Source organism: Mobula birostris, chromosome 20, assembly GCF_030028105.1.
Source record: "Mobula birostris isolate sMobBir1 chromosome 20, sMobBir1.hap1, whole genome shotgun sequence".
Taxonomy (NCBI): domain Eukaryota; kingdom Metazoa; phylum Chordata; class Chondrichthyes; order Myliobatiformes; family Myliobatidae; genus Mobula; species Mobula birostris.
In genome coordinates, this window is record NC_092389.1 from 6,670,404 (window position 1) to 6,695,715 (window position 25,312).

Sequence of the window (25,312 nt, forward strand, 5' to 3'; positions counted from 1 at the left end):
GACAAGTTGAACTTTATTATTGTATTATTATTTTGCTTTAAGTCAAGGTAAAGCATGGTTCTGCTGTTGTACTCTCTGGCTTTTATCATCCCCCTATGGACCTATTATGAAACTCAGCTATAGAAAGTGAAGGCCTCAGTAGCCAAAGTCAGACAGAACTTTTTACCAAATCCAGAAGTTGTTCAAAAGTAAGTTCTCCAGATGGGACTTGACCTGGGGTCTCCAGATCACTCCAACACAGTGATTACCGGAACCATGATTCAGAGCAGCAGAGCGGTGCAGCTGGTAGAGCCGCTGTCTCAGGGCTTCACCAGCTTAGCTTCAGTCCAGATCTCTGGTGCTTCTCATCTGGAGTATGCACATTCTCCCTGTGACTGTTTTGGGAATGTTCTGGGTCCCCTGGCTTACTTCAACATCAACATCCGTGGACCGGAAGATTAATTGGCTACTGTACATTGTCCATCATATGTGGGTGGTAGAATCCGAGGAAACTAGAAAAAATATGGGGAGAACAAAATGTGATTAAGGTGCTTAACATTTGACGCCAATCTAGTTGACTAAAGGGCCTATTTCTGTGCTGATTTGTATTCAATGAATAGGAAAGTTTTAGAGAGTGTGGGCCAATTACAGGCAAACGGGACTAGCTTAGACAGGCATCTTGGTTGGCAGGAAGGAGTTGGGCTGAAGGGCCTGTTTCTGTGCTGTCTGGTCCTATAACTTGTATTCAATGGATAAGAATGTTTTAGAAAGGTACGGGCCAATAGCAAGCAAATGGGATTAGCTCAGACAGGCATCTTGGTTGGCAGGAAGGAGTTGGGCTGAAGGACGTGTTTCATGAATCTACACCATTCAAATGCAGCCTCATTGGATGCTGGCCTTTATTTTCTTTTTCATTGGGCTCTTTCAGGTTTCTTGTTTCGTGCCTGCCTGTAAGCATGCAAGTCTCAAGACTGTAAAACTTATACATTCTTTGATAATAAATATACTTTGAATCTATTGTCATTTAGAGTGTTAGAACATCACAGGCCTCAGTTTCTTAGTTTTAATCTGGAATAAACCTGGCCTACTGTTCAAAGGTAATCCTATGTGCAAACAAGAGAATGAGTTGAGCAACCATGGTATAGTTCAGAAGAAATGTGGGGAATGCCAGATGTAAGCTAATTCCTTTGATGTTATGAATAGCAAATACACACTTCCAATTTCAGAGGCACAGTGGCGGTTTATGGCTGTTGAAGAATGTGAGGACAGTTTTAATTATGTCACACACAGTTAACTAGTGACATTGCCTTGGAAATTAAATGTGAAGCAAAAGTAAATAATTAGGAATGGGAGACTGGGTGACAGTCAGGAAGGGGAAAGGGGTTAAGGAGCCAGTGCAGAGTATCCCTGTGGCTATCCCCCTCAACAACAGGTAAACCACTTTGGATGCTGTCGGGAGCAGGGGGTGGCGGGGGTGGCGGGGGTGGTGGGGGGGAATGATCTAACAGAGAGAAGTCATAGCGGTAGGCTCTCTGGCACTGAGTCTATCTCTGTGACTCAGAAAGGAAGGAGGGAGAAGAGGCACGGTGTGGTGATAGGGGATTCATTAGTTAGAATAATGGATGCGAGGTTCTGTGGGCAAAAACGAGATTCCCAGATGGTATGTTGCCTCCAGGGTGCCAGGGTCCAGGATATCTTGGATCGAGTCTTCGGCATTCTTAAGTGGGAGGGTGAACAGCCAGAAGTCGTGGTCCACGTAGGACATAGGTAGGATGAGTGACGAGGTTCTGCAAAGTGAGTTCAGGGAGTTAGGTGCAAAGTTGAAGGGCAGGACCTCCAGGGTTGTGATCTCGGGATTGCTACCTGTTTCACATGGTAGTGAGGCCAGAAATACTTTGTAGGAAGATCATACAGTTTAACATGTGGCTAAGGAGTTGGTGTCAGATTTTTGGATCATTGGGCTCTTTCTGGAAAGGTGGGCCCTGTACAGAAGAGATGGTTTACACCAGAACTGGAAGGGGACTAATATCCCTGTGGGAAGGTTGGCTAATGCTGCATGGAGTGGGGCTTAAACTAGAGTTGGGAGGGGGGGCAGAACCAGAGTGCCAGAACAGATAGTGGAGATGTTGTGGAGACAAATATTGTTAAAACCTCAGACAAAGTCAGGATTCAAAAGGCTGGGCATGGTGTGACTAGTGTCCTGAGCTGTGTATATTTCAATGCAAGAAGTATTGTAGGAAAGGCAGGAGACCTCAGGGCATGGATCGACACATGGAATTATGATATTGTAGCCATTAGTGAGATTTGGTTGCAGGAAGGGAAGAACTGGTAGAGCAATATTCTGGGGTTCCATTATCTTTGACACAACAGAGTGGGAGGAATTAAAGGAGAAGGGGTGGTGTTACTAGTGAGGGAAAATGTCACAGCAGTGCTCAACCAGAACAGGCTGGAGAACTTGTCTAGTGAGGCATTATGGGTGGAATTGAAGAATAAGAAAGGTATGACCAAGTTAATGGGGCTACGTTACAGATCACCCAACAGTCCAAGGGATTTAGAGGAACAAATTTGTTGAGAGATTGCTGTCTGTTGCAAGAAACATAAGGTTGTGATAGTAGATGATTTTAACTTTCCACATATTGACTGGGACTCCCATACTGTAAAGGGACTAGATGGGATTGAGTTTATCAAGTGTGTTCAGGAAAGTTTCCTTCATTAGTGCGTAGAAGTCCCAATGAGAGAGTGTGCGATACTTGATCTGCTATTAGGGAATGAGACAGGGCAAGTGACAGAACCTTGTGCAGGGGAACACTTTGTATCTAGTGATCACAATGCCATTAGTTTCAAAGTAAATATGGGAAAAGATAGGTCTGGTCCATGGTTTGAGCTTCTAAATTGGAGAAAGGCCAATTTTGATAGTATCAGAAAGGATATGGCAACTGTGGATTGTGACAGGCTGTTTTCTGACAAAGGTGTATTTGGTAAGTGGGAGGCCTTCAAAAGTGAAATTTTAAAGAGTACAAAACTTGTATGTGCCTGTCGGAATAAGAGGTAAAGATAACACATTTAGGGAGTCTTGGTTTTCAAGAGGTATTGAAGCCCTGGATAAGAGAAAAATAGGTGTGCTTATGGAGTACAAGAGATGCAAGAGAAAACTTAGGAAAGAAATCAGGAAAGGTAAAAGAAGGCATGAAGTTGCTCGAGCAGTCTGGAAACCTGCTCTGGAATTCTCTTTGATATTATTGGAAACATAGAAAACCTACAGCACAATACAGGCCCCTCGGCCCACAAAGCTGTACCGAACATGTATAACTGTATGAGAGCTGTATAACTCATCTCCTTCTACCTTAGGCCATAAACTTATCAATCACCCCTGCTGTGGACCACTTGGAGGTCCAAGACGCTCTCGTTACATGCACATGCAGGTCAACTCTTTGAGTGATAACGCAGAAAGTTTGAAGTTAATAACTCATGTCCTTCTACCATAGGCCACAAACTTATCAATCACACCTGCCGCGGCCCACTTCTACAAAGAAGGGATCCGTATGCTCCACGACCGCTGGACTAAGTGTGCAAGTGTAGGAGGGGACTATGTTGAAAAATAAATGTGCTAGGTTTTCTAAAATTGACCCCTTCTACCTTAGGCCATGAACTTATCAATCACCCCTCGTAGCCCTCTATTTTTCTGAGCCCTATGTACTTGTCCAGGAGTCTCTTAAAAGACCCTATCGTATCCACCTCCACCAGCGTCGCCAGCAGACTATTCCACGCACTCACCACTCTCTGCGCAAAATACTTACCCTTGAAATCTCCTCTGTACCTGCTTCCAAGCCCCTTAAAACTGTACCCTCTCGTGTTAGCCATTTCAGCCCTGGGAAAAAGACTCTGACTATCCACACGATCAATGCCTCTCATCATCTTATACACCTCTATCAGGTCACCTCTCATCCTCTGTCGCTCCAAGGAAAAAAGGCGAGTTCATTCAATCTATTCTCAGAAGGCACGCTCCCCAATCCAGGCAACATCCTTGTAAATCTCCTCTGCACCCTTTCTATGGCTTCCACATCCTTCCTATAGTAAGGGTACCAGAACTGAACACAGTACTCCAAGTGGGGTCTGACCAGGGTCCTATATAGCTGCAACAATACCTCTCAGCTCCTAAACTCAATCCCATGATTAATGAAGGCCAATGCACTGTATGCTTTCTTAACTACATTATTGGCCAGCTCACCTTCATATTTCATATCTTCTCTCCTTACGGCTTTTTAGTTGCCATCTGTTGCTTTTTAAAAACTTCCAAACCTCTAATTTCCCACTAATTTTTGCTCTATTAAATGCCCTCTCTTTTGCTTTTATGTTGGCTTTGACTTCCTGTGACAACCACAGTTGTGTCATCTTGCCATTAGAATACTTCTTCTTTGGGATGTATCTATCTTGTGCCTTCCGAATTGCTCCCAGAAACTTCAGCCATTGCTGCTCTGCTATAATCCTTGCTAGTGTCCCCTTCCAATCAACTTTGGCTAGTTCCTCTCTCATGCCTCTGTAACTCCCTTTACTCCATTGTAATACTGATACATCTGATTTTAGCTTCTCCCTCTCAAATTGAAGGGCGATTTCTTTCAAATTATGATCACTGCCTCCGAAGGATTCCTTTACCTTAAGCTCCCTAATCAAATTTGGTTCATTACACAACACCCAATCCAGAATTGCTGCTCCCCCAGTGGGCTCAACCACAAGCTATTCTAAAAAGCCATCTTGTAGGCATTCCACAAATTCTCTCTCTTGGGATCCAGCACCAACCTGATTTTCCCAAACTACCTGCATATTGAAACCCCCCATGACTATTGTAACATTGCCCTTTTGACATGCCTTTTCCATCTCACGTAATTTATAGCTCACATCCTGGTTACTGTTCAGAGGCCTGTATATAACTCATATCAGGGTCTTTTTATCCTTGCAGTTTCCTAACAGTACCAACAAGGATTCTACATCTTCTGATCCTATGTCACCTCTTTCTAAGGATTTGATTTATTTTTACCAACGGAGTCGCACCACCCCCTCTGCCTACCTGCCTACCTGCCTGTCCTTTCAATTCAATGTGCATCCTTGAATGTTAAGCTCACATACTCTCTCAGCCACAACTCAGTGGGAAACAACGTACGATCTATCACATCCACAGAATCTCGTGTTTGCTCCTCTAATTATGGAATCCCCTGTCACTACTGAAGTCCTCTTCTCCCCCTTTCCCTTCTGAGCCACAATGTCAGGATCAGTGGCAGAGACTTGTTCACTGGGCTCCCTCCAGTAGGTCGTATCCTTCAACAGTATCCAAAATGATATACTAATGATTGAGGGGAATGGCCAGAGGGGTATTCTGTACTGGCTGCCCATTTCCCTTCCCTTCCCTCTCCTGACAGTCACCCAATTGCCTGCCTCCTGCAACTTATGGATAACTACGTCCCTATCTATTGCCTCCTCAGTTTCCTGCATGAGCCAAAATGTAAGGAAATTTTAATGTATATCTTGTTGCATGTTTGCCGTCATCTCCAATCAGCAGGTTTGCCAAGACTGCAGCATTGAAGTGAGGCAGAGTCAACAGAGGCAAGCCCTGCTTATTGCCAATATACCGAGAGTAATCTGGTTTTCCTCAACCTCTACACAAAGATGACAGCACAGAGTGACCACCGCCATACCAGCTCAAATCCAACCTGCAGCTCCATTCCAGCTGCTAACACTGCAGCCAATGGACCTCTCTGATGGAATTTCACATTTATCCTTGAATAATTTTGACAGATAAAAGTAAAGTTTATATTAGGCTTTAATTTTGACTTTTTTTATTGTTTAAATCTTTGAAATTGCTCCAATCTGGTGTGCCAATGTTAGCAGACCATTAAGGAGCTTTACAGAATTGTCTGTCAATATATTAAAAGTATCCTAAAATCTTATCATATCTGGTTTGCAGATGATAATTTGGCAGTAGTGTCGCATTCAGAAGAAAAAAATGAGGGAAAATGTAAATGGACTAGATGGGATAGTGTTTGTCTAATGCGTTCAGGAAAGTTCCCTGCATCAGTACGTGGAAGTCCCAATGAGAGAGCATGAGATATTACATCTGCTATTAGGGAATGAGACAGGGCAGATGACAGAAGTTTGTGTAGGGGAACACTTTGCATTCAGTGGCCACAATGCCATTAGTTTCAAAGTAAATATGCAAAAAGATAGGTCTGGTCATGGGTTGAGATTCTAAATTGGAGAAAGGATCTGGCAAGTGTGGATTGGGACAGGCTGTTTTCTGGCAAAAGAGTACTTGGTAAGTGGGAGGCCATCAAAATTGAAATTTTGAGAGTACAAAGTTTATATGTACCTGTCAGAAGAAAAGGTAAAGATAACAAATGTAGGGAACCTTGGTTGTCAAGAGATAGTGAGGCCTGGTTAAGGAAAAAAAGGAGGTGCATAGCAGGTAGAAGCAAGCAAGAACAAATGAGGTGTTTATGGAGTACAAGAAATGCAAGAGAACACTTAAGAAAGAAATCAGGAAGGCTAAAAGAAGGCATGAAGTTTTTCTATCAGACAAGGTGAAGGACAATCCTAAGGGATTCTACAGATATGTTAAGAATAAAAGGATCGCAAGGGACAAAATTGGTCCTCTAGAAGACCAGAATGATAATCCATGTACAGAGCCAAGACAGATGGGGGAAATCTCAAATGAATTCTTTGTATCTGTATTTTCTCTGAAGATGGACACAGAGTCTATAGAAGAGAGGCAAAGTTGCAACAATTTCATGGACCCTGTATGGATTACAGAGGAGGAGGTGTTTGCTACCCTGAGGCACACCTGGGTGGATAAGTCCCCCAGGGCCTGACAAGGTGTTCCCTCAGGCCCTCTGGGAGGAAAGTGCAGAAATTGCCAGGGCTCTAGCAGAGATATTTAAATCATCCTCAGTGACTGGGGAGGTTCCAGAGGATTGGAGGATAGTCATTGTTGTTCCACTGTCTTAAAAAGACTCTAAACAGAAACCAGGAAATATACTGGATATATAAGTATTTGGATAGACATGGACTGATTAGGGATAGTCAGCATGGATTCACGTGTGATAGGTCATGTCTAACCAATCTTATAGAGTTTTTCAAGGAATTTACCAGTAAAGTGGATGAAGGCAAGGCTGTAGATGTTGTCTACATGGACTTTAGTAAGGCATTTGACAAAGTGTTGCATGGGAGGTTTATCAAAAAGGTCCAGTCACTCGGCATTCAGGATGAGGTAGTAAATTGGATTAGACATTGGCTTTGTGGGAGAAGCCAGGGAGTAATAGTAGATGGTTGCCTCTCTGACTGGTTTCCTGTGACTAGTGGAGTGCCACAGGTATTGGTGCTGAGTCCTTTGTTGTTTGTCATCTATATTAATGATCTGGATGATAATGTGGCTAACTGGGTCAGCAACTTTGCGGGTGTCACCAAGATTGGGGGTGTAGTGGACAATGAGGAAGGCTATCAGAGGGATCTGGATCAGCTGAAAAAATCAAATGAAAAATGGCAGATGGAAGTTAATGCAGAGAAGTTCGAGATTTTGCACTTCAGTATGACCAACCAGGATAGGTCTTACACAGGGTACTGAGAAGTGTGGTAGACAACAAAGGGATCTGGAAATACAGGTCCATAATTCATTGAAAGTGGTGTCTTGGGTAGGTAGGGTCGTAGAGAAATCTTTTGGTACGTTGGCCTTCATAAATCAATGTATTGTGTACAGGAGATGGGATGTTATGTTGAAGTTGTATAAGACATTGGTGAGGCCTAATTTGGAGTATTGTGAGCAGTTTTGGTCACCTACCTACAGGAAAGATGTAAACAAGGTAAAAAGAGTACAGATTAAATTTACAAGGATGTTGCTGGGTCTGGAGGACTTGAGTTATAAGGAAAGGTTGAATAAGTTTGGACTGTTTTCTTTAGAACGTAGAAGATTGAGCGGAGATTTGATAGAGGTATGCAAAATTATGAGGGGTATAGATAAGGAAAATGCAAGCAGGCTTTTTCCACTGGTGGTTTGTGGGTCATGGATTAAGGGTGAAAGGTGAAAGGTTTTAGGGGAACATGAGGGGAAGCTTTCACTCACAGGGTCCTGAGAGTGTGGAATGAGCTACCAGTACAAATGGTGTATGCAAGCTCGATTTCAACGTTTAAGAGAAGTTTCAATAGGTAGAGGGGCGTGTCCAGGCAGGTAACCCAGTTACAACGTATATATATGGTTTATCACAACTTCTAAATCTCATTGATTTCCTGCAGTTGCTGAAGTGGACCCATTAATAAAATCTGATTATTAATGATGAACTCTACTTTCTAAGAAGTTTGCGTAGATTCAGCATATCGCCAAATCCTTTGTCAAACTTCTATTGATGCACAGTGGAGAGTATTCATACTGGTCGCATCATGGCCTGGTACGGAAACACCAACACCCAGGAATGGAAAAGACTACAGAAAGTGGTGGATACAGCCCAGTCCTTCACAGGTAAAGCCCTCCATTCACAGGGAGTGCAACCACGTAACACACCATCCATCATCAAGGATCCCCACCATGCTATCTTCTCGCTACTACCATTGGGCAAGAGGTACAGGAGTCTTAGGTTCCACATTGGCAGGTTCAGGAACAGTTATTACCCTCCAACCATCAACCGATACGGATCATTTCAATCCCCGCTACTCTGACCTGATTTTACAACCTATCAACACCCCACTTTCAAGGACTCTTTACAATTCATGTTCTTAGTATTTTTTAATATTTGCACAATTTGTCTTCTTTTGTACATTGGTTATTTGTCAATCTTTGTCTATGTATAGATTTTGTATTTGTTAATTTTCCTGTAAATGCCTGTATGAAAATGAATCCCAAGGTAGCACATACTATACATGTACCTTAATGATAAATTCTACTTTAACTTCGAAAATGTTTTCTTGTTTGAGGACAAAATTAAAAATAAAACAGATATTATCAATGATTACTGATAATGATCTGGTCCTGCTAAATTTAGCTATACGGTACTGTAGCAGAGACAGCAGTGGAAAGCATTATGCATTTACACATTCACTCAGTATAGCTATCACAAGCCCCAGGAGATTCACTCCCATTAAACCTTTATCCATTTCGCTCTTCTCAACCTGCAGTCAAATCAAATTCCAATCCACAGTCAGAAAACTGCAGCCCAATTACGTTCTTTTCAGGAAATAATTTTTAGCTTGGACCTGTTGAATCAAGATATCAGAGAGCTCATTATCACAGGAGACAAAGTGATAAGGTTTACATGGGATTAATTCATCAGGCTGCTATTTAAAGTTGGGAAACATTACAGAGGTTAGAATTGCCAAATAAATTTCACTCAGTTCACTGTGATCGAGATAAAGCAGCAAAGATTCAAAGCCCAAGTTCTCCTGGAAGGAAATGCCACTACCTCTGTTTCTGTTCTGCCTGATTTCAGGTAAGCACTTGTGGAGAAATATTTCCACTCTTTTTATCTCTGAACTTTCTAACTAAATGTGCATATTAAAAGGCTGCATGTTGAACTAAAATGCTACTTGGAAACTGTGGCTGGCTGACTACATCACTGTGATTATAACAAGGCTTTTGACATTCAAGATGTTTATCAGTAAAGTTACTACTTGGCATTAAAGTGTAAAACAGAACTTGAAACATTTTTGAGCTTAAATGTATTTGATAATATAGTGAGATGTTCTGAGCACAAGTGATTCTTCAGACACTGGAAATCCAGAGTAACACACACAAAATGCTGGAGGAACTCAGCAGGTCAGGCAGCATCTATGGAAAGGAATACAGAATCAACATTTCGGGCTGAGACCCTTCATCAGGACTAGATGTTCCGAGAATGTTTTTGCTCTCTTAGCTGAATAGATAAGAAGTATAATATTTTGCAATAGTTAGGTGTAAAATTTAGTAAATAAAGCCTTCAGATGTGCACCTTAAACTTCATTGTACTTATATTTTAGCCCACGTCCATACTTCAACCTCCAAGTTTATTTTGTTGCATGCTGCACCAGCATTCCTAATACTTGTAAATGTATATGGAGTATAAATTTAATTCTTTTTATGTGGTTCTATTGTCCACCCATTAGCAGAAGAAATTATCTTGAAGAAGTTCACCATAATAATTTTTTTGTAGTCTCTTCAAGGTTATAGGTCTGGGAGCTTGAAAATTACCTCATTTGGAAAGAAATAATCTTTATCAATTCATAATTGAAATGGATTAATAGCTGCGAAAAAAGCACAAACACTTGGAGTCAATCTCTTCATCCTATTAGAAGTTAGTGTGGGAACTTAACTCCTTGTTGCATATAAATAACTAGAAGTGTTGCAGTAATTATTCTATATCCAGTGACGTATTCCTACTACATCTACAAGATGTTACAACCCAAGCTTTGCTTTTTAATCACTGGTTTATTCATCTCACCTCTCACAATTTCTTTCCAGCCTTGGTTCTTTGGCCAAGTTTCTCCATACTGAGATGTGAGGAACTTCCTTCTCCTTTAATGGACTATTTCAATAACGTATTGAATTAGTGTGTGTAATCTGAATAGTTTCAATACCACCGAGTCGTATTTTGCTCTTCACTAGGATTATGTATCCAGTTTGAAAAACAGGTTGGAGTGCTGAATCTTTGATCCAGTTCCTGCCCTGCGGCATTTAAAATGTTTGAGTAAATAGCGGCAACGAAGATTTTTCTTTACAAACTCTCACCTCTTCTAATTTAAATGCAACTGTGAAAACCCTCCTTCCCTTTCCCTATTTTATCAAATCGATTATAACAATTGCCCTTCTAGATCAAGCTTAAACCACATTAGATACATTTCTCCTTCTTATGTACTGAATCCTTCTTATGTTGGAACCTATTGACCAACTCATCATTTTGCAGATCTCAATCACTGTGAACTATATTGAGAAACATGTAGGATGGGAGTGTATGACAGGGATAGGCAGCTGGGATTAAGCAAATCCTTTGGGGAGTACAAGAGATTTAGGAGTTCACAACAGGGAAATCAGGAGGGCAAAAAAGACAACATGAAATAACTCTGGCAGATAGCATAAAGGAGAGTCCTAAGAGATACAAGTATTTTAAGAACAAAGCAGTAATTATGGAGAAAAGATGTCCCCTTAAGGATTGATGCAGTTGTCTATGTGTGGAGGCACAAGAGGTTGGTGAAATCTTAACGAACATTTCTCACCTGTACTTACTGTGACAAAGGCCATGCAAACTAAGGAATTAAAGGAACTGAATAGTGATGTGCCAGAATATATCCACATTGCAAAAAAGGAGATGCTGAAAGTCTGAGAAGGGGACAAATGCTCAGGTCCTGACCAGACATATTCTAGGACATTGTGAGAAGCTAAGAGAGAAATTGCAGATGTATTTACATCTTCGCTAACCCCAAGTGAGTTACTAGAAGACAGGGGGTGGCCATTGTTTTCCCTTTCTTCAAGGAAGGCTGCAAGGACAAGGCAGACAACTACAGGCCGCAATAAACTTAACATCAGTGGTGAAAAATTGACTGCCTGGGATTCTGAAGGGCACGATCAGCCAGCATTTGGAAAGGCAAGGACTGATTCGACATGTTCAGCACATCTTTGTGCATAGGGAATTGTGTCTCACAAATTTGATAGAGTTTTTTGAAGAGATGACCAAGAGGATTGATGAGGGCTGTGTGATTTAAATGGCTGACATGAACTTCAGCAAGACTTTTGACAAGGTCCACAGTGTAGGATAGACTGGAAGGTTAGATCACATGAAATCAAGGGTGAGCTGGCTAATTGGATACAAACCTGTCTTGGTGGAAGGGGGCAGAGGACGGCAGAGGAGCATTGTTTTTCAGAGTGGAGGTCTGGACTAGTAATCGATATTAGTGCAAGGTCCTCCGTTTGTCATTTATGTTTATGTCTCCCATCCGCTACATAACGTACTGGGTGGGCACAGTAGTACATTCAGCCAGAGACTCATTCCACCGAGATGCAACAGAGCGTCATAGGAAGTCATTCCTGCCTGTGGCCATCAAACTTTACAACTCCCCCCTTGGAGGGTCAGACACCCTGAGCCAATAGGCTGGTCCTGGACTTATTTCATAATTTACTGGCATAATTTACATATTACTATTTAACTATTTATTGTTGTATTACTATTTATTATTTATGGTGCAACTGTAACGAAAACCAATTTCCCCCGGGATCAATAAAGTATGACTATGACTAACAATTTGGATGACAACATTGTTAACATGATTAGTAAGTTTGTAGAAGACACCAAAACTGGTGATATACTGGACAATGAAGGGGGTTAATTAGATTTACATGAGGATCTCGACCAACTGAGGAAGCAGGCCAGAGAATGGCAAAAAGAATTTAACTTGGACGAGTGTGAGGTGTTGCACTTTGGTAAGTTAAACCAGGGCAGCACTTCGACAGCAAATGGTGAAGTTCAAGAAAGGGTTGTCGAACAGAAGGGCTTAGTGGTACAGGAATATATTCCCCTGAAAATGGAGACAAAAACTTTGGCAAGCTTGCCTTCATCAGTCATGGGATTAAGTTCAAGAACTGAGGGGTCAGAGGGGAGTGGTCAATGGCATTTAATCTGTCTGGATGTCTGTGACCAGTAGTCTTCCACAGGCATCCAGACTGTGACCTCTGCTGTTTGTGATATGTATAGATGAATGACATGGATGAAAACGTAGATGGGTAGGTTGTTAAGTCTGCAGTTGATACTGAAAGATTGGTGGAGTTGTGGGTCGTGTAGAAGACTGGCAAAGGATGCAGCACGATAGAGATCAGTTGCAGATATGGGCAGAAAAATGGCAGATGGAGTTTAACCCAGATAAATGTGGGGTGTTGCACTTTAAAAAATCGACTGTAAAGAGACAGTTAGTGGCAAGACTCTTAACAATGTTGATGTACATATGGATTTTGGGGTCCAAGTCCATAGCTCCCTGAAAATACCTACATAGGTAGACGGGGTGGTAAAGAAGGCATAGGACATACTTGCCTATATTAGTTGAGGAACTGAGTGCTGGAAGTTATGTTACAGCTTCATAAAGCTCTAGTTCAGCCACATTCGGAATATTGCATTCATTTCTAGTTGCCCCATTACAGAAAAGATGTTGAGGCTTTGGAGATGGTGCAGAAGAGGTTTACCAGGATGCTGCTGGATTAGAGGGCATGTGCTATAAGGGGACGTTGGACAACCTTGGGTTGTTTTCTCTGGGGTGTCAAAGGCTGAAGGGAGATCTGATAGAAGTTTACAAGATTATGAGCGGCATAGACGGAGTAGGTAGACAATATCTTTTGTTTTTCCCGGGACTGAAATGTCTAATACCAGAAGGCATGTATTTAAGGTGAGAGGGTTAAATTCAAATGGGATATGCAGGAAAAGTTCTATACACAGATTAGTAGAATGGACAAAGAAATGACAGATGGAATAAAATGTTGGGAAGTGTAGGTCATGCATTTTGGTAGAAGAAATGAAAGGGTTGACTATTTTCTAAATTGAGACAAAATACAAAAAACCGAGGTGCAAAGGGACTTGGGAGTCCTTGTGCAGGATTTCTTGAAGGCTAATTTGCAGCTTGAAACAGTGGTGAGGAAGGTCAATGCAATATTAGCATTCATTTCAAGAGGACTAGAATATAAAAACAAGAGTATAATGTTGAGACGTTGGCACTGGTAGGGCCTCACTTGGAGTATTGTGAGCAGGTTTGGGCCCTTTATCTTCAAAAAGATGTGCTGAAACTGGAAAGGGTTCAAAGGAGGTTCATGAAAATGATTCCAGGATTGAATGGCTTGTCGCAAGAATCTTCCCAGGACTGGAGGCCTTGAGTTATAAGAAGAGATGGATTGTCACAGTCTTTCTCCCAGGGAGTCCAAAACTAGCGGGAATAGAGGGGAAAGATTTAAAAGAGGCCCGAGGGGCAAATTTTTCATGGAGAATGGTGGGTATATAGAACAAGCTGCCAGAGGAAGTGGTAGAGGTGGCTATAAGAACAATGTTTAAAAGACATTCAGACAAATACATGATGGGGAAATGGGATCTCCAAGAGGACCACAACCTTGCCATGATTTGGAGACATGCGTGCCTCAATGACCTAGAGAGCTATGTTGGCTGGAGTCAAGGCCTTATGCTTTGGCCCTTGGTAGGGTCAGCCATTCCAAACAGGTCAAAGGGCAGAGGCCAGACTAAGCATGGTTCACCAGTCCTTCAGGTTTGAGGGTTCAGCTCAGGGCCAACAACTCTGACTGAGCAAACACAAAATTGCTATGGAAGCAGCAATGAAGAATCCTTCTACATCTGTGTGTGATGGTCCAAGGACAGACAGAGATGGAGGACCTTCACTGTTGCCCTAATTGGCAGAGGCATAATGGATAGCAATGTAAGGGGAAATGGGACTAACTCATGGGGAAAACCTGGTCAGCACAGGCGAGTTGGGCTAAAGGGCTTGTTTCCATGATGTATAACTTTATGGCTATCCAAAGTACATCACAGATAATGGAAATGTCCAAAAATGGAATGATGCCTGAAGGCTCAGTTCCCATTTTACTGTTTATTTTGAAAACCTTAAACACTTCAGGAGCAATTTTATCATAACACCTCTTATACAGAATATCAGAAAACTGCAAAGTGACTTCCCTTGATTGTACAGCCCATTGGCACGTGTTGAGCCTTATACACTCAGTGCCCACTTTGTTAGGTACACCTGTATACCTGCTTGTTAATGCAAATATCTAATCATCCAATCATGTGACAGCAACTCAATGCCCAAAAGTATGCAGACATGGTCAAGAGGTTCAGTTGTTACTCAGACCAAACATCAGAATGGGGAAGAAATGTGATCTAAGTGACTTTGACCTTGGAATGATTGTTGTTGACAGATGGGGTGGTTTGAGTGTCTTAGAAAATGCTGATTTCCTGAGATTTTCATGCCCAACAGCCTCTAGAGTTTACAGAGTGGTGTGAAAAGCAAAAAACATCCAGTTCTATAGTTGAAAATGCTTTGTTAATGAGCGAGGTCAGAGGAGAATGGCCAGACTGGTTCAAGCTGACAGGAAGGCGACAGTAACTCAAGTAACCACACGTGACAACAGTGGCGTGCAGAAGAGCATCTCTGAAAGAGTGAGCGGAAGACCACGTACACTCGATGGCCACGTGATTGGGTACAGGAGGTATCTAATAAAGTGGGCACTGAGTGTAATTCTTCTTTCGTGTTTGCCTGGAAGATAATGCATGAGATTTTTGAAACAGGTGCTACTCATGCACCAATATAACTATTTACAGGTGAATGTTACAAAACAAAGAGAATTGAAGGTTAAGAAAAAACTGCCTTTCCATATTATCCCTCCCTCCCTTAGCATTGGCAAATTCTACGCAGTCCTACAGTTCAATAATCTGAGCATTAATTACCAAGTGGAAAATTTCCACAGGGATCGTTTGCAAGGTAAATGCCTTTTCTGAAAGAGGCCTTTAGAGACATAATTACTTTGGAAATCAGGCTCTTAACACACAGCCATTAACAAGCCATTGTGCTATGGGAATAAGCACTGAAAATTGATTTTGAATGAGATGGCCCTTAAAATGGACATCTAATACAAGGATTATGTCATTACCATCAATAGACATAATTAACATGATCACAAATGAAGCTAGCAAGATCATCTAAATAGTTGAAAATAAAATTTATTACTGCAACAAAAAGAAATATCAACTTCTGTTGGTGATACAGGCAGGGAAAGTTGATCAATAGTGCTAAATGTTCCATATAATAGCAGCAGATATTATGCATTGTTTCCATAATTCAGTTTCATTTAATTTTGTAAATGGAGACAATATGTTTCTGCCGCTATTTAGAGCTGCATACTAGGGTTGAATTTCTGAGCGTATTTGTCAGTTCTCTTCTGTACATAAAATCCATCCACAGAAATCAAGTCTTGCTGGCTGGTCTGTAATAATGCTGTCTGAAGAATGTCTGATGAGTTTCACTCGACTGTTCTTCCCCAGTATTCCTGCAGATTTGGTGAAGGGCATGTGGATGATGTAGTTAACCCATCGGAATTAACTGAGAGTAATTACGTTCAGTGGCTACCTTATTAGTTACCTGTGCGTAATAAAGTGGCCACTGAATGGGTGTTAGTGGTCTTCTGCTGCTATTGAATCCACTTTGTAGTTCAACATCTGCGTTCAGAGATACTCTTTTGCATACCACTGTTTTAATATGTTATTTGAGTTACAGTCACCTTCCTTGATTGAAGGACGTCCATTTAGAACAGAGATGCAGTGAAATTACTTTAGTCAGAGGGTGGTAAATCTGTGGAATTTGTTGCTACGCGCGGCTGTGGAGGCCATGTCATTGGGTGCATTTAAGGCAGAGATAGATAGGTTCTTGATTAGCCAGGGCTTCAAAGGGTATGGGGAGAAGGCAGGGGAGTAAGGATGTCTGGAAGAATTGGATCAGCCCATGATTGAATGGCGGAGCAGACTCGATAGGCCGAATGGCCTACTTCTGCTCCTATATCTTATGGTCTTATGGCCATTCTCTTCTGACTTCTCTCATTAACAGCTGCTCACTGGATAATTTTTGTTTTTCACACCATTCGCTGTTAACTCTAGAGACTGTTGTGGGTGAAAATCCCTGGAGATCAGCAGTTTCTGAGATACTCAAACCACCCTTTCTGGCACCAACAACCATTCCACGGTCAAAGTCACTCAGATCACATTTCTTCCCCATTCTGATATTTGGTCTGAACTACAAGTGAACCTCTGCATGCTGTTATGCATTGAATTGCTGCCACACAATTGGCTGGTTAGATACTTGTATTAATGAGCAGGTGCACAGGTATACCTAATAAAGTGGCCACTGATTGTATACGGGTTACGTGTTTTTGATAAAGTGGAATTCTTATCATCCCAAGAGTTCTATGGGTAATTGTTGAAATCTGTTCTGTTATTTTTAGGAAATGTCGGTTACAGTACATCAGTTCAGAATTCAACCGTACATCAGTTAATGGAGGCTCTACTGTGGGACTATGACAAAGGAGTCCGACCAGTTAAAGACTGGACCCAGCCCACAACCATTTATATTGACTTCATTCTTCATGCTGTGCTAGATGTGGTAAACTATTCACATAAAAATACATATTTGTACAACTGGATTTACTTTTAATTAATCTATCATCACAAATACAGTAAGAATATTGTAAAGATCTGTACAATATATAAGGCTGTATGTGAGAAGATGTGAAGATGTCTTTTTAGAACAGAGATGAGGAGGAGTTTCTTTAGCCAGAGGGTGGTGAATCTGTGGAATTTATTGTCATAGGTGGCTGTGGAGGCCAAGTTTTTGGGTATATTTAAAGTGGTGGTTGATAGGTTCTTGATAAGGAATTGATAAGTTCTTCATTGGTGGTTGATAAATGTTACAAGGAGAAGGCAAGAGAATTGGGTTGAGAGGTATATTAAATCAGCTATGGTGGGCCCAATTCTGCTCCGATGTCTTATGGTCATATGGCCTCATGTCTTATGAAGATTGGGTGAGAAATCTAGGGCTTAACTCTTTGGAGCAAATGAGGATGAGAGGAGACTTGATTGAGGTTTACAAGATGATAAGATGCATAGATTGAGTGGATACCCTGCAACCTTTTAACCAGGGTGGAAATGGCTAATATCAAGGGACATAATTTTAAGGTGATTGGAGGAAAGTATAGGAGGGATGTCAAGGGTAGGTTTTTTACACAGAGAGTGGTGGGTATGTGGCAGGGGCAGATACATTACGGGCAGATACACTAAGAAGCTCTTAGATAGGCACATAAATAATAGAAAAATGGAGGGCTATGTGGGAAGGAAGGGCTAGATTGATCATAGAGTAGGTTAAAAGGTTGACACAATATTGTGGGCCGAACAGCCTGTACTGTACTGGAGTGTTCTATGTTCTATGCTTCATGTTCTATTTATTGGATCCTTACTTACAATCACTTTTTGGCCAATGAAGTATTTTTGATAAGATGTCACAGCCAAAGTGTGGAGTAGTGTCATCAGCACCAGACTTTGAGGCGAGTAATCACGGGTTCGAATCCTGCCAGCTCCTTGCACACTTTCCATCCATGCTGGGTTGAGCGTTGAGCTAGCAACTCGGCCTTGTAAAAAATAGACAAAATGCTTAAGAAACAGCAAGGTTGCCACCCGATGCACCACAAGCTGCGGAGGGGAATAACATAATAGATAAATACTTAACAACAGCAATATTAAAATAACCACATAATCAGCTTTAGCATTGTTGGTTGAGGGTTACGTATTGATCAGGGCACGAGGGAAAACTGCACTGTCTTTATGAGAAGTTTATGTGAAAGTGGGTTGATCTTTGCTGACAAGTGGTAGCCTGAAGTTGAAACTGTTACCCAGTTCGTAAGACCATAAGACATAGGAGCAGAATTAGGCTGGTCACCCTTCGAGTTCAGCTCTGGGATGGTCAGATTAGACTTCTTTTTGCCTTTGTGTACAGCATAGGGTTAATGTCTCAATTACAAAGCCCTGATAAAGCTAGCATATACACAACAATTTTAGCCTGGGAAGCTAAAAAAGAGTTTGTCTAATGTTCACATGTACTGTATGCTTACACTTCTGCATAAAAATATATTTTTAATATGCATTGTCTTTGCTCTTCACAAAAGGTCTTTCATTATTATCTTTCAGGATGGCCAAAACCAAAAACTGACGACAAGTGTCTGGTACCGACAGGTAAGCATTCAATCAAATATTTTCAATCTGTCTAGTATTATCAGCTTCCCACGAACACTCACAGATCCAAAGGTAATCAGTTCATTTTAGCAACAGCACCCTGGATATCAGCACAGGACAGACAACGATCTAACATCACCTCCAGAGATCAGACGCAGGGAAGACAACCCTTGAACAAACCTAACCGGGTTGCGGTGTCAGTGAACTGGGTTCAATTCCTTCTGCTGTCTGTAAGGAGTTTGAACGTTCTCCCTGTGACCGTGTGGGTTTCCTCCGGGTGCTCCAGTTTCCTCCCACAGTCCAAAGATGTACCAATTGGTAGGTTAATTGGTCAATGTAAATTGTTGCCTGATTAGGCCAGGATTAAATTGGGGATTGCTGGGTGGTGTGGCCTGAAGGGCCGAGAGGGCCTATTCTGTGCTGTATCTCAATCAATCAATCAATCAATAAGTAAATAAATTAATATATATATAAATAAACAAATAGCCCAACTCTGGAATGGACAGAAAAATAAAAGTTCACACATGTTCATATTGAAGGCACAGCCTAAGGGGCTTATATTTACTCTCACTCCTACCTGTTATATTTACCAATTCCACCTCTTCCCTCTCATCTGTACAAGCCTGAATTTGAACACAGTTGGTATCCTCGTCAACAACATTCTATTCCCAATTTTCTGATCTCATACAGTTTATTCTAAAGAACAACCATATCAAACGTGCATGCTCACACAGCCCTCTCTCATTCTTACTGCAGCTATGGATGGACGAGCACCTGGTATGGAATGCATCAAGTTTTGATGGGATCAATGAAATTTCTCTGCCTGTTGACGCAATCTGGATCCCTGACATAATCATTCAAGAATTGTAAGCAACTGGCATGACGCATGTTTTCTGAGAAAATTTCAACTTTTCACCAAATAAATTTGTTTATTATCCAAAGGAATGACCTGCACATCTTCCCAGAAACTCTCAAAGCACTAAACAGACACAAATGAAGCACATTGTATTTGTACCAGAGGGGCATCATGTTTGTACTTGTAGGAAATAGTGCAAAGCAAGTTCCCGCAAATACCATAAATACCAATCTATTTTAATATTAAGTATAATATTAGAAGTTATATAATATCCAATATTCAATGGTTCTATTTAATGTCAGAGAATGTATACAAGATACAACCTGAAATTCTTACTCTCAGCAGACATCCTCAAAACAGAAGAAAAACCCCAAAGCACGAATGACAGGAAAAAAAACATAAGAAGCCCAAACCCCCTGCCCCCTCCCACACACAAGCAGCAGCAAAGCAGCGTCAACCCTTCCCCCACATATTGTAGCAGAAAGCATCAGCACCCCCACCACCCACCATGTAAGCAACAGCAAAGCCCCAAAGAGAGAGAGACCATGGTCTACAGTCTATCAAAAAACTAACTGTTCATCCCAACAGTTTGACGTCGCACAGGCTCTCTCTCTCTCTCTCTCACTAACAAGGGAACCTTGTTTAATGTCCCATCTGAAAGTATTTAGATATCAGTTGTTGCAGTACTTGCTAGGTAATATACTGAAGGTTTGTATGGTTTGACGACTGTGACATGTCTGGAGCTTAGCCATGACTGATGGGATATAGCCCCCACAAGCTGGGAGTCTACAGTCCAAATGATGCTCAGAGCATTCAATGCATCTCAATCACAAACCCACTTCATTTATCTCTGTATGTATTCTCAAAGCCCTTTAACTTGCTAATAAATTCTAAACTTCATGAGGGTGAAAGTCTGGATCTATTTTTTCCTCGGCAATGTAGATTTCAGTGAGGGCTGCATTGCTTAAGAAGCTACCCATGTTGTAAATTTAATTTCACCTCACAGGCACAGCCTTGGATTACTTTACTCACTCTGTGTGTTCCGATCTTGTTAACAATCTGAATTTTCACTTATAAGTTTTTTTTGTTAGCTTGGTGATAAACGAATTTCATTATTTTCCTCTTACAGTATCGATGTCAGCAAATCACCTTATTTGCCCTATGTATACGTGAATGCCTCTGGTGCTGTTAAAAACTACAAGCCAATGCAGGTTGTCTCTGCCTGCAACCTGGAGATCTACGCCTTTCCATTTGACAAACAGAACTGCACCTTCACGTTCTGCAGCTGGTTGCACACAGGTGGGCAGAGAAAAGTACCTTACAATCATACAGGAGTTCAACATAGGAAACAGTCAAGGCCAATACTCAGAAAACTGGAGCAATGCTCCAAGTCGGGCAGAATCTATGGAGAGAAATGGTTAGTTGACATTTCACGTCAAAGCCTTTCATCTGTTCAAATGAAAGGTCTCAACCTGAAACGTCAACTGTACGTTTCCCTTCATAGATGCTGCCTGACCTGCTGTGTTGCTCCAGTTTCCAGCATCCATAATCTCCTGCCCCTTTAAAACATCAACAGGGCCATTATTGGGCGAAACGCAGCAGTGAGAGGTGCTACAAACTCCAAACTTGGAAAGCTCACTTCAACTGGTTATTTTGTTCTATTACCCCGTAATCTCTCCCAGCGCATTGCAAACCTTCCCTTCAGTTCTTTTCTTCCTTTATCTGTATTTCAGAATCCATTTACCTCTGATGATTCCCATTGGTGATGAAAGCTCAGCAAACTGAAATATTAACTATCTTTCACTCTCAATCAAATGAACATTTTCCATCCTCAGTTTGGGGACATAATAACATTAGGAAAAGTCTGTGATAGAGTAGGTAGACAGGAGAAATTACATGACTGTCAAGAGGATCACTGAGGTCTCCCTCCCCCTTTATTTATGACATTTAGCAGGAGTGTTACAGACAAGGGGCATGTAGAAGCATTGTTGAGGATTCCTACCATCCATCCCGCAATCTCCTTGACCCACTACCATCAGGAAGGAGGTACAGGAACATCAGAATTAGAACTGCCAGACTGGGTAACAGCTTCTTCCCTCAGGCTGTGAGACTAATCAATACTCTGCCACCACCAAGGTCTCATCACTAGACAGCGAACTGTTCACTGCTTACTACTGCTGCACACTACATGCACTTTGAACTATATTTTATTAACTTGTTTGTAGTAATATTTAGTTTTATGTGCCCAGTCCTGAAGAAGGGCCTCAGCCCAAAATATTGGGCTGAAACTTCTCGGGCAAGAGCTACGGGAGCTTTAGGTCCCACACTACCAGGTCCAGGAATAGTTCACAACCATGAGGCTCCTTAATTGGTGTTGGTAACTTCACTCACCACAACTCTGAACCGATTCCACAATCTGCAGGTTCACTTCCAAGGACTCTACAACTCGTGTTCTCAATGCCATTTTTTCATTTGCACAGTTGGTCTTCTTTCGTACATTGGTTATTTGTCAATCTTCATTTATTTATAGCTTTTCAATAAATTGCATTGTATTTCTTTATTTTCCTGTACACGCCTGCAAGAAAATGAATCTCAAGGTGGTATATGGTCACACATAGGTGCTTTGATAATAAATTTACTTTGACTGTTGCCTTTGACTTTTCCTGGCAGTGTCCTTTCCTCATATCAAACACACCACCAAGAAAAATGTGTGGCCCTTTTTGCGAATTATGCACTTACATTGTAATTTGGATTTTGTTACAACATAAGTACCTTGGATGCTAAGTGGCAAAGACAAGGTAATGGAGACTACTTTTACAGAACTGGATGTAGAAAACTGATCAGAAAATAATTTTTAATGTGAATGTCTGAAGGGATGGAAATTATATTATGTAGGACACATGAGAACAGATAGATGACCACAAAATCAATGCTTAAATGGGGATTATTTGATGCAGAAAGTTTATCTGCTTTCCCTTGTCTCTCTACATTTTACTGTAAGCAGTTAGTATTTCAGACAACGTAAATTCAGTTCAGCATGATATCCCTTCACCTGAATATCATCAGTTTGGAGAAGAATTTTTTATAATAAATCATGTAGAGAAATTCATTATTTGTCCTTTGTACCAAGAAATAAACTGAAATGCTTTGAACTCTTCTAATATTTAATTCTATTGACAGCAATAAAACTGAATTTCAGAAGTGGAGGTCAAAGCGCATTTAATGATTTCCACTCCATTTTGTTTTAGACCACAAAAGAAATCCATTCTACATCTGTGCTGCCTGTCTCAGGGAACTATTTACAGAATCCCATTCTCTGGTGGTATCCCCCCTCCCCCCACCAGCCACTCATTTCTTCTCCTGCCTTTTATTTATTTTTCCACTTCCCTTTTAAAAGCATAACTCTCTCCATAGTTTTACAGTTTATTCTGCATTTTTATTGTTCTCAATGCACTGTGTAATGATTTGGTCTGTATGAACAGTGTTCAACACAAGCTTTTCACCGATTGTGGTACATACGCAAAAAGTACATTACATTTCCAAAACAACAACACACACAAAATGCTGGAGGAACTCAGCAGGCCAGGCAGAATCTATGGAAAAAAGTAAGGTCGACTGTACTTTTTCACTTTCTTCCATAAATGCTGACAACCTGTTGCTCGGATTTCCAGCATCTGCAGATTTTTTTCTTGTTTCCAATTCCAATACCACTTTTTCCTACAGTACTTTCAAAGTTCTAATTCTGATTAGAACACTGCATAAAAGAATCTTCCTAACCTCTCAAAATTTCTTACTTTTTAATTTATTAAACCTCTAACCTGTGGAAATTAGAATTTTGCTACTTTATCTTTTTAAAACCTTTTTATAATGTTCAATTCCCTCACAGACATAAAGGATTCAATAAGATAGAGAAATTGTTTCCACTTGTGAAGGGGACTTCAAAGTAGCACTTTCCAAAACATATGATAAACGCAAGAGATTCTACAGATGCTGGAAATCCAAGCAACACGCACAAAATGCTGGAGGAACTCAGAAGGCCAGGCAGCGTCTATGGTAATGAATAAACAGTCGATGTTTCAGGCTCCTGCCAATAGACTCTCTGGGAAGTTCAAGAGAGAGTTTCTACTCAAAGTGGAGTTATTTCCAAGTTTTAACCATTAAAAAGAAACATGGACACCTTCAAGGGGAAGCTAAATAAACACAGACAAGAGAAGGTAACAAACGGAAGTGCTGATGGGATGAGATCAAGTAGGTGGGAGGAGACTAGAGTAAAGAATAAGCAACCATTTAAAATCAGTTGAGCCATGCTTCAGATTTTAAATTCACTTAAAACTCTTCTCTAATGAATAAACCTTCCCTAATGAATTAACTGCCTGTAGGGTAATTCAGGATGGATATTAGTGTTATTATCCAATGAACAAATAATAAAAATATTGCAATATCAAGTAATCTTGCCACTGTGCTCTCTCCTTTGTTGCAGTAAATGATGTCAACCTCAAGTTTTGGAGAAGTTTTGATGAGATTGAGAATGATACTAGGGCATTTTTAGGTGACGGTGAGTGGGAGCTCCTCTCTGTCCCTTCCAAATATGAAAGGATACACGACAAAGGCAAAGATTATGCGCAAATTCAGTTTAATGTAAGTGGATCACTGAGATCACCTTAAGTTTGCAGGGTTAATGAATGCTGACAATTGATGAGCAAACACATATCATTCTCATTTTTGCAAAACATTTTTATACCAAAATATTCCCAATGTATCAAAGAATATAAAAACGAGAAAAATCATGAATACAACAGCACAAGAAAAGGCATAAGCTAATGCCCTTATATTATGCCATGAGATTTGGTTGCAAATGAATATACATGACTTCTTTATTAATTATTAAGTCATTATTATATACTGTGCTTACATATGTTATATATATACACAACTTATGATTTATAGTTTTTTGTGTATTGCACAAAAAACATATTTCAGGACATATGCCAGTGATATTAAACCTGATTCTGATGAGCATAAGGTGCTGAGATCACTCTAAATCTTCTTGAATGATGTAGAAGGCATATACAAGTTCCTATTTCCAATTGACTTCTAGATGATAGTCCCAGTAAGATTGCACCTTATATCAATTTTGAAATATTAAGCCACAGTGGAGTAAAAGATAATCTGTCCAATTCTGACTCCACCCACCCTTCTCTCCCCCGCAGTCTTTTATTGGAATGTTTTGTGTGTATGTGGGGGGGGGGGGGGTTATTGATTGAGTGGGAGTTGATTCTCTGGCCTATTGGGCAATGGGAAAGCCATTCAGCATATTTCTCCCTTCCCCACCCTACAATAACGAACAGGGCTGTGAAAATAACTGGAATGTAACAACTGTTTGCTTTACAGATTGTAATAAGACGAAGACCTCTGCTTTATGTAGTCAGTCTGTTGTTGCCCAGCATATTTCTGATGCTGGTAGATGTGACCAGCTACTTCCTGCCTCCAAGCAGCAGTGGCAGAATAACTTTCAAATCCAGCATCCTGCTTGGATACACGGTGTTCCGAATGAACCTAGACGATGAACTACCCATTACTGCTCTGCGCACCCCACTCATTGGTAATGTGCTTTTTTAACAACATATATGGTATCTATTGAACCACTGAATATTTAATACCAACTGATGAGTTGGAAATGTACGAGAGAGAAAGAAAATTTACTCATGAGACA

At 40.9% G+C, this 25,312-nt stretch overlaps 1 protein-coding gene and 1 long non-coding RNA gene across 2 annotated transcripts in view; one reads left to right on the forward strand and one right to left on the reverse strand.

Annotated features, from left to right (window-relative positions):
• On the reverse strand, nucleotides 1-19,494 carry LOC140185439 (uncharacterized). The gene is made up of 3 exons (XR_011882636.1): nucleotides 19,321-19,494; nucleotides 17,976-18,142; nucleotides 1-491 (listed from the first exon to the last, which is right to left on the reverse strand). It is a non-coding gene; the product is annotated as an uncharacterized lncRNA (long non-coding RNA).
• The window catches only part of LOC140185438 (5-hydroxytryptamine receptor 3B-like), a 21,373-nt gene continuing 5,429 nt past the window's right edge, over nucleotides 9,369-25,312 (forward strand). The window contains exons 1-7 of the mRNA XM_072238776.1: nucleotides 9,369-9,443; nucleotides 16,964-17,121; nucleotides 18,699-18,743; nucleotides 19,500-19,609; nucleotides 20,729-20,898; nucleotides 24,080-24,237; nucleotides 24,991-25,201. Coding sequence (XP_072094877.1) covers nucleotides 9,407-9,443; nucleotides 16,964-17,121; nucleotides 18,699-18,743; nucleotides 19,500-19,609; nucleotides 20,729-20,898; nucleotides 24,080-24,237; nucleotides 24,991-25,201 — 889 coding nt within the window. The 5' untranslated portion in view covers nucleotides 9,369-9,406. The remainder of the gene's footprint in view (nucleotides 9,444-16,963; nucleotides 17,122-18,698; nucleotides 18,744-19,499; nucleotides 19,610-20,728; nucleotides 20,899-24,079; nucleotides 24,238-24,990; nucleotides 25,202-25,312) is intronic.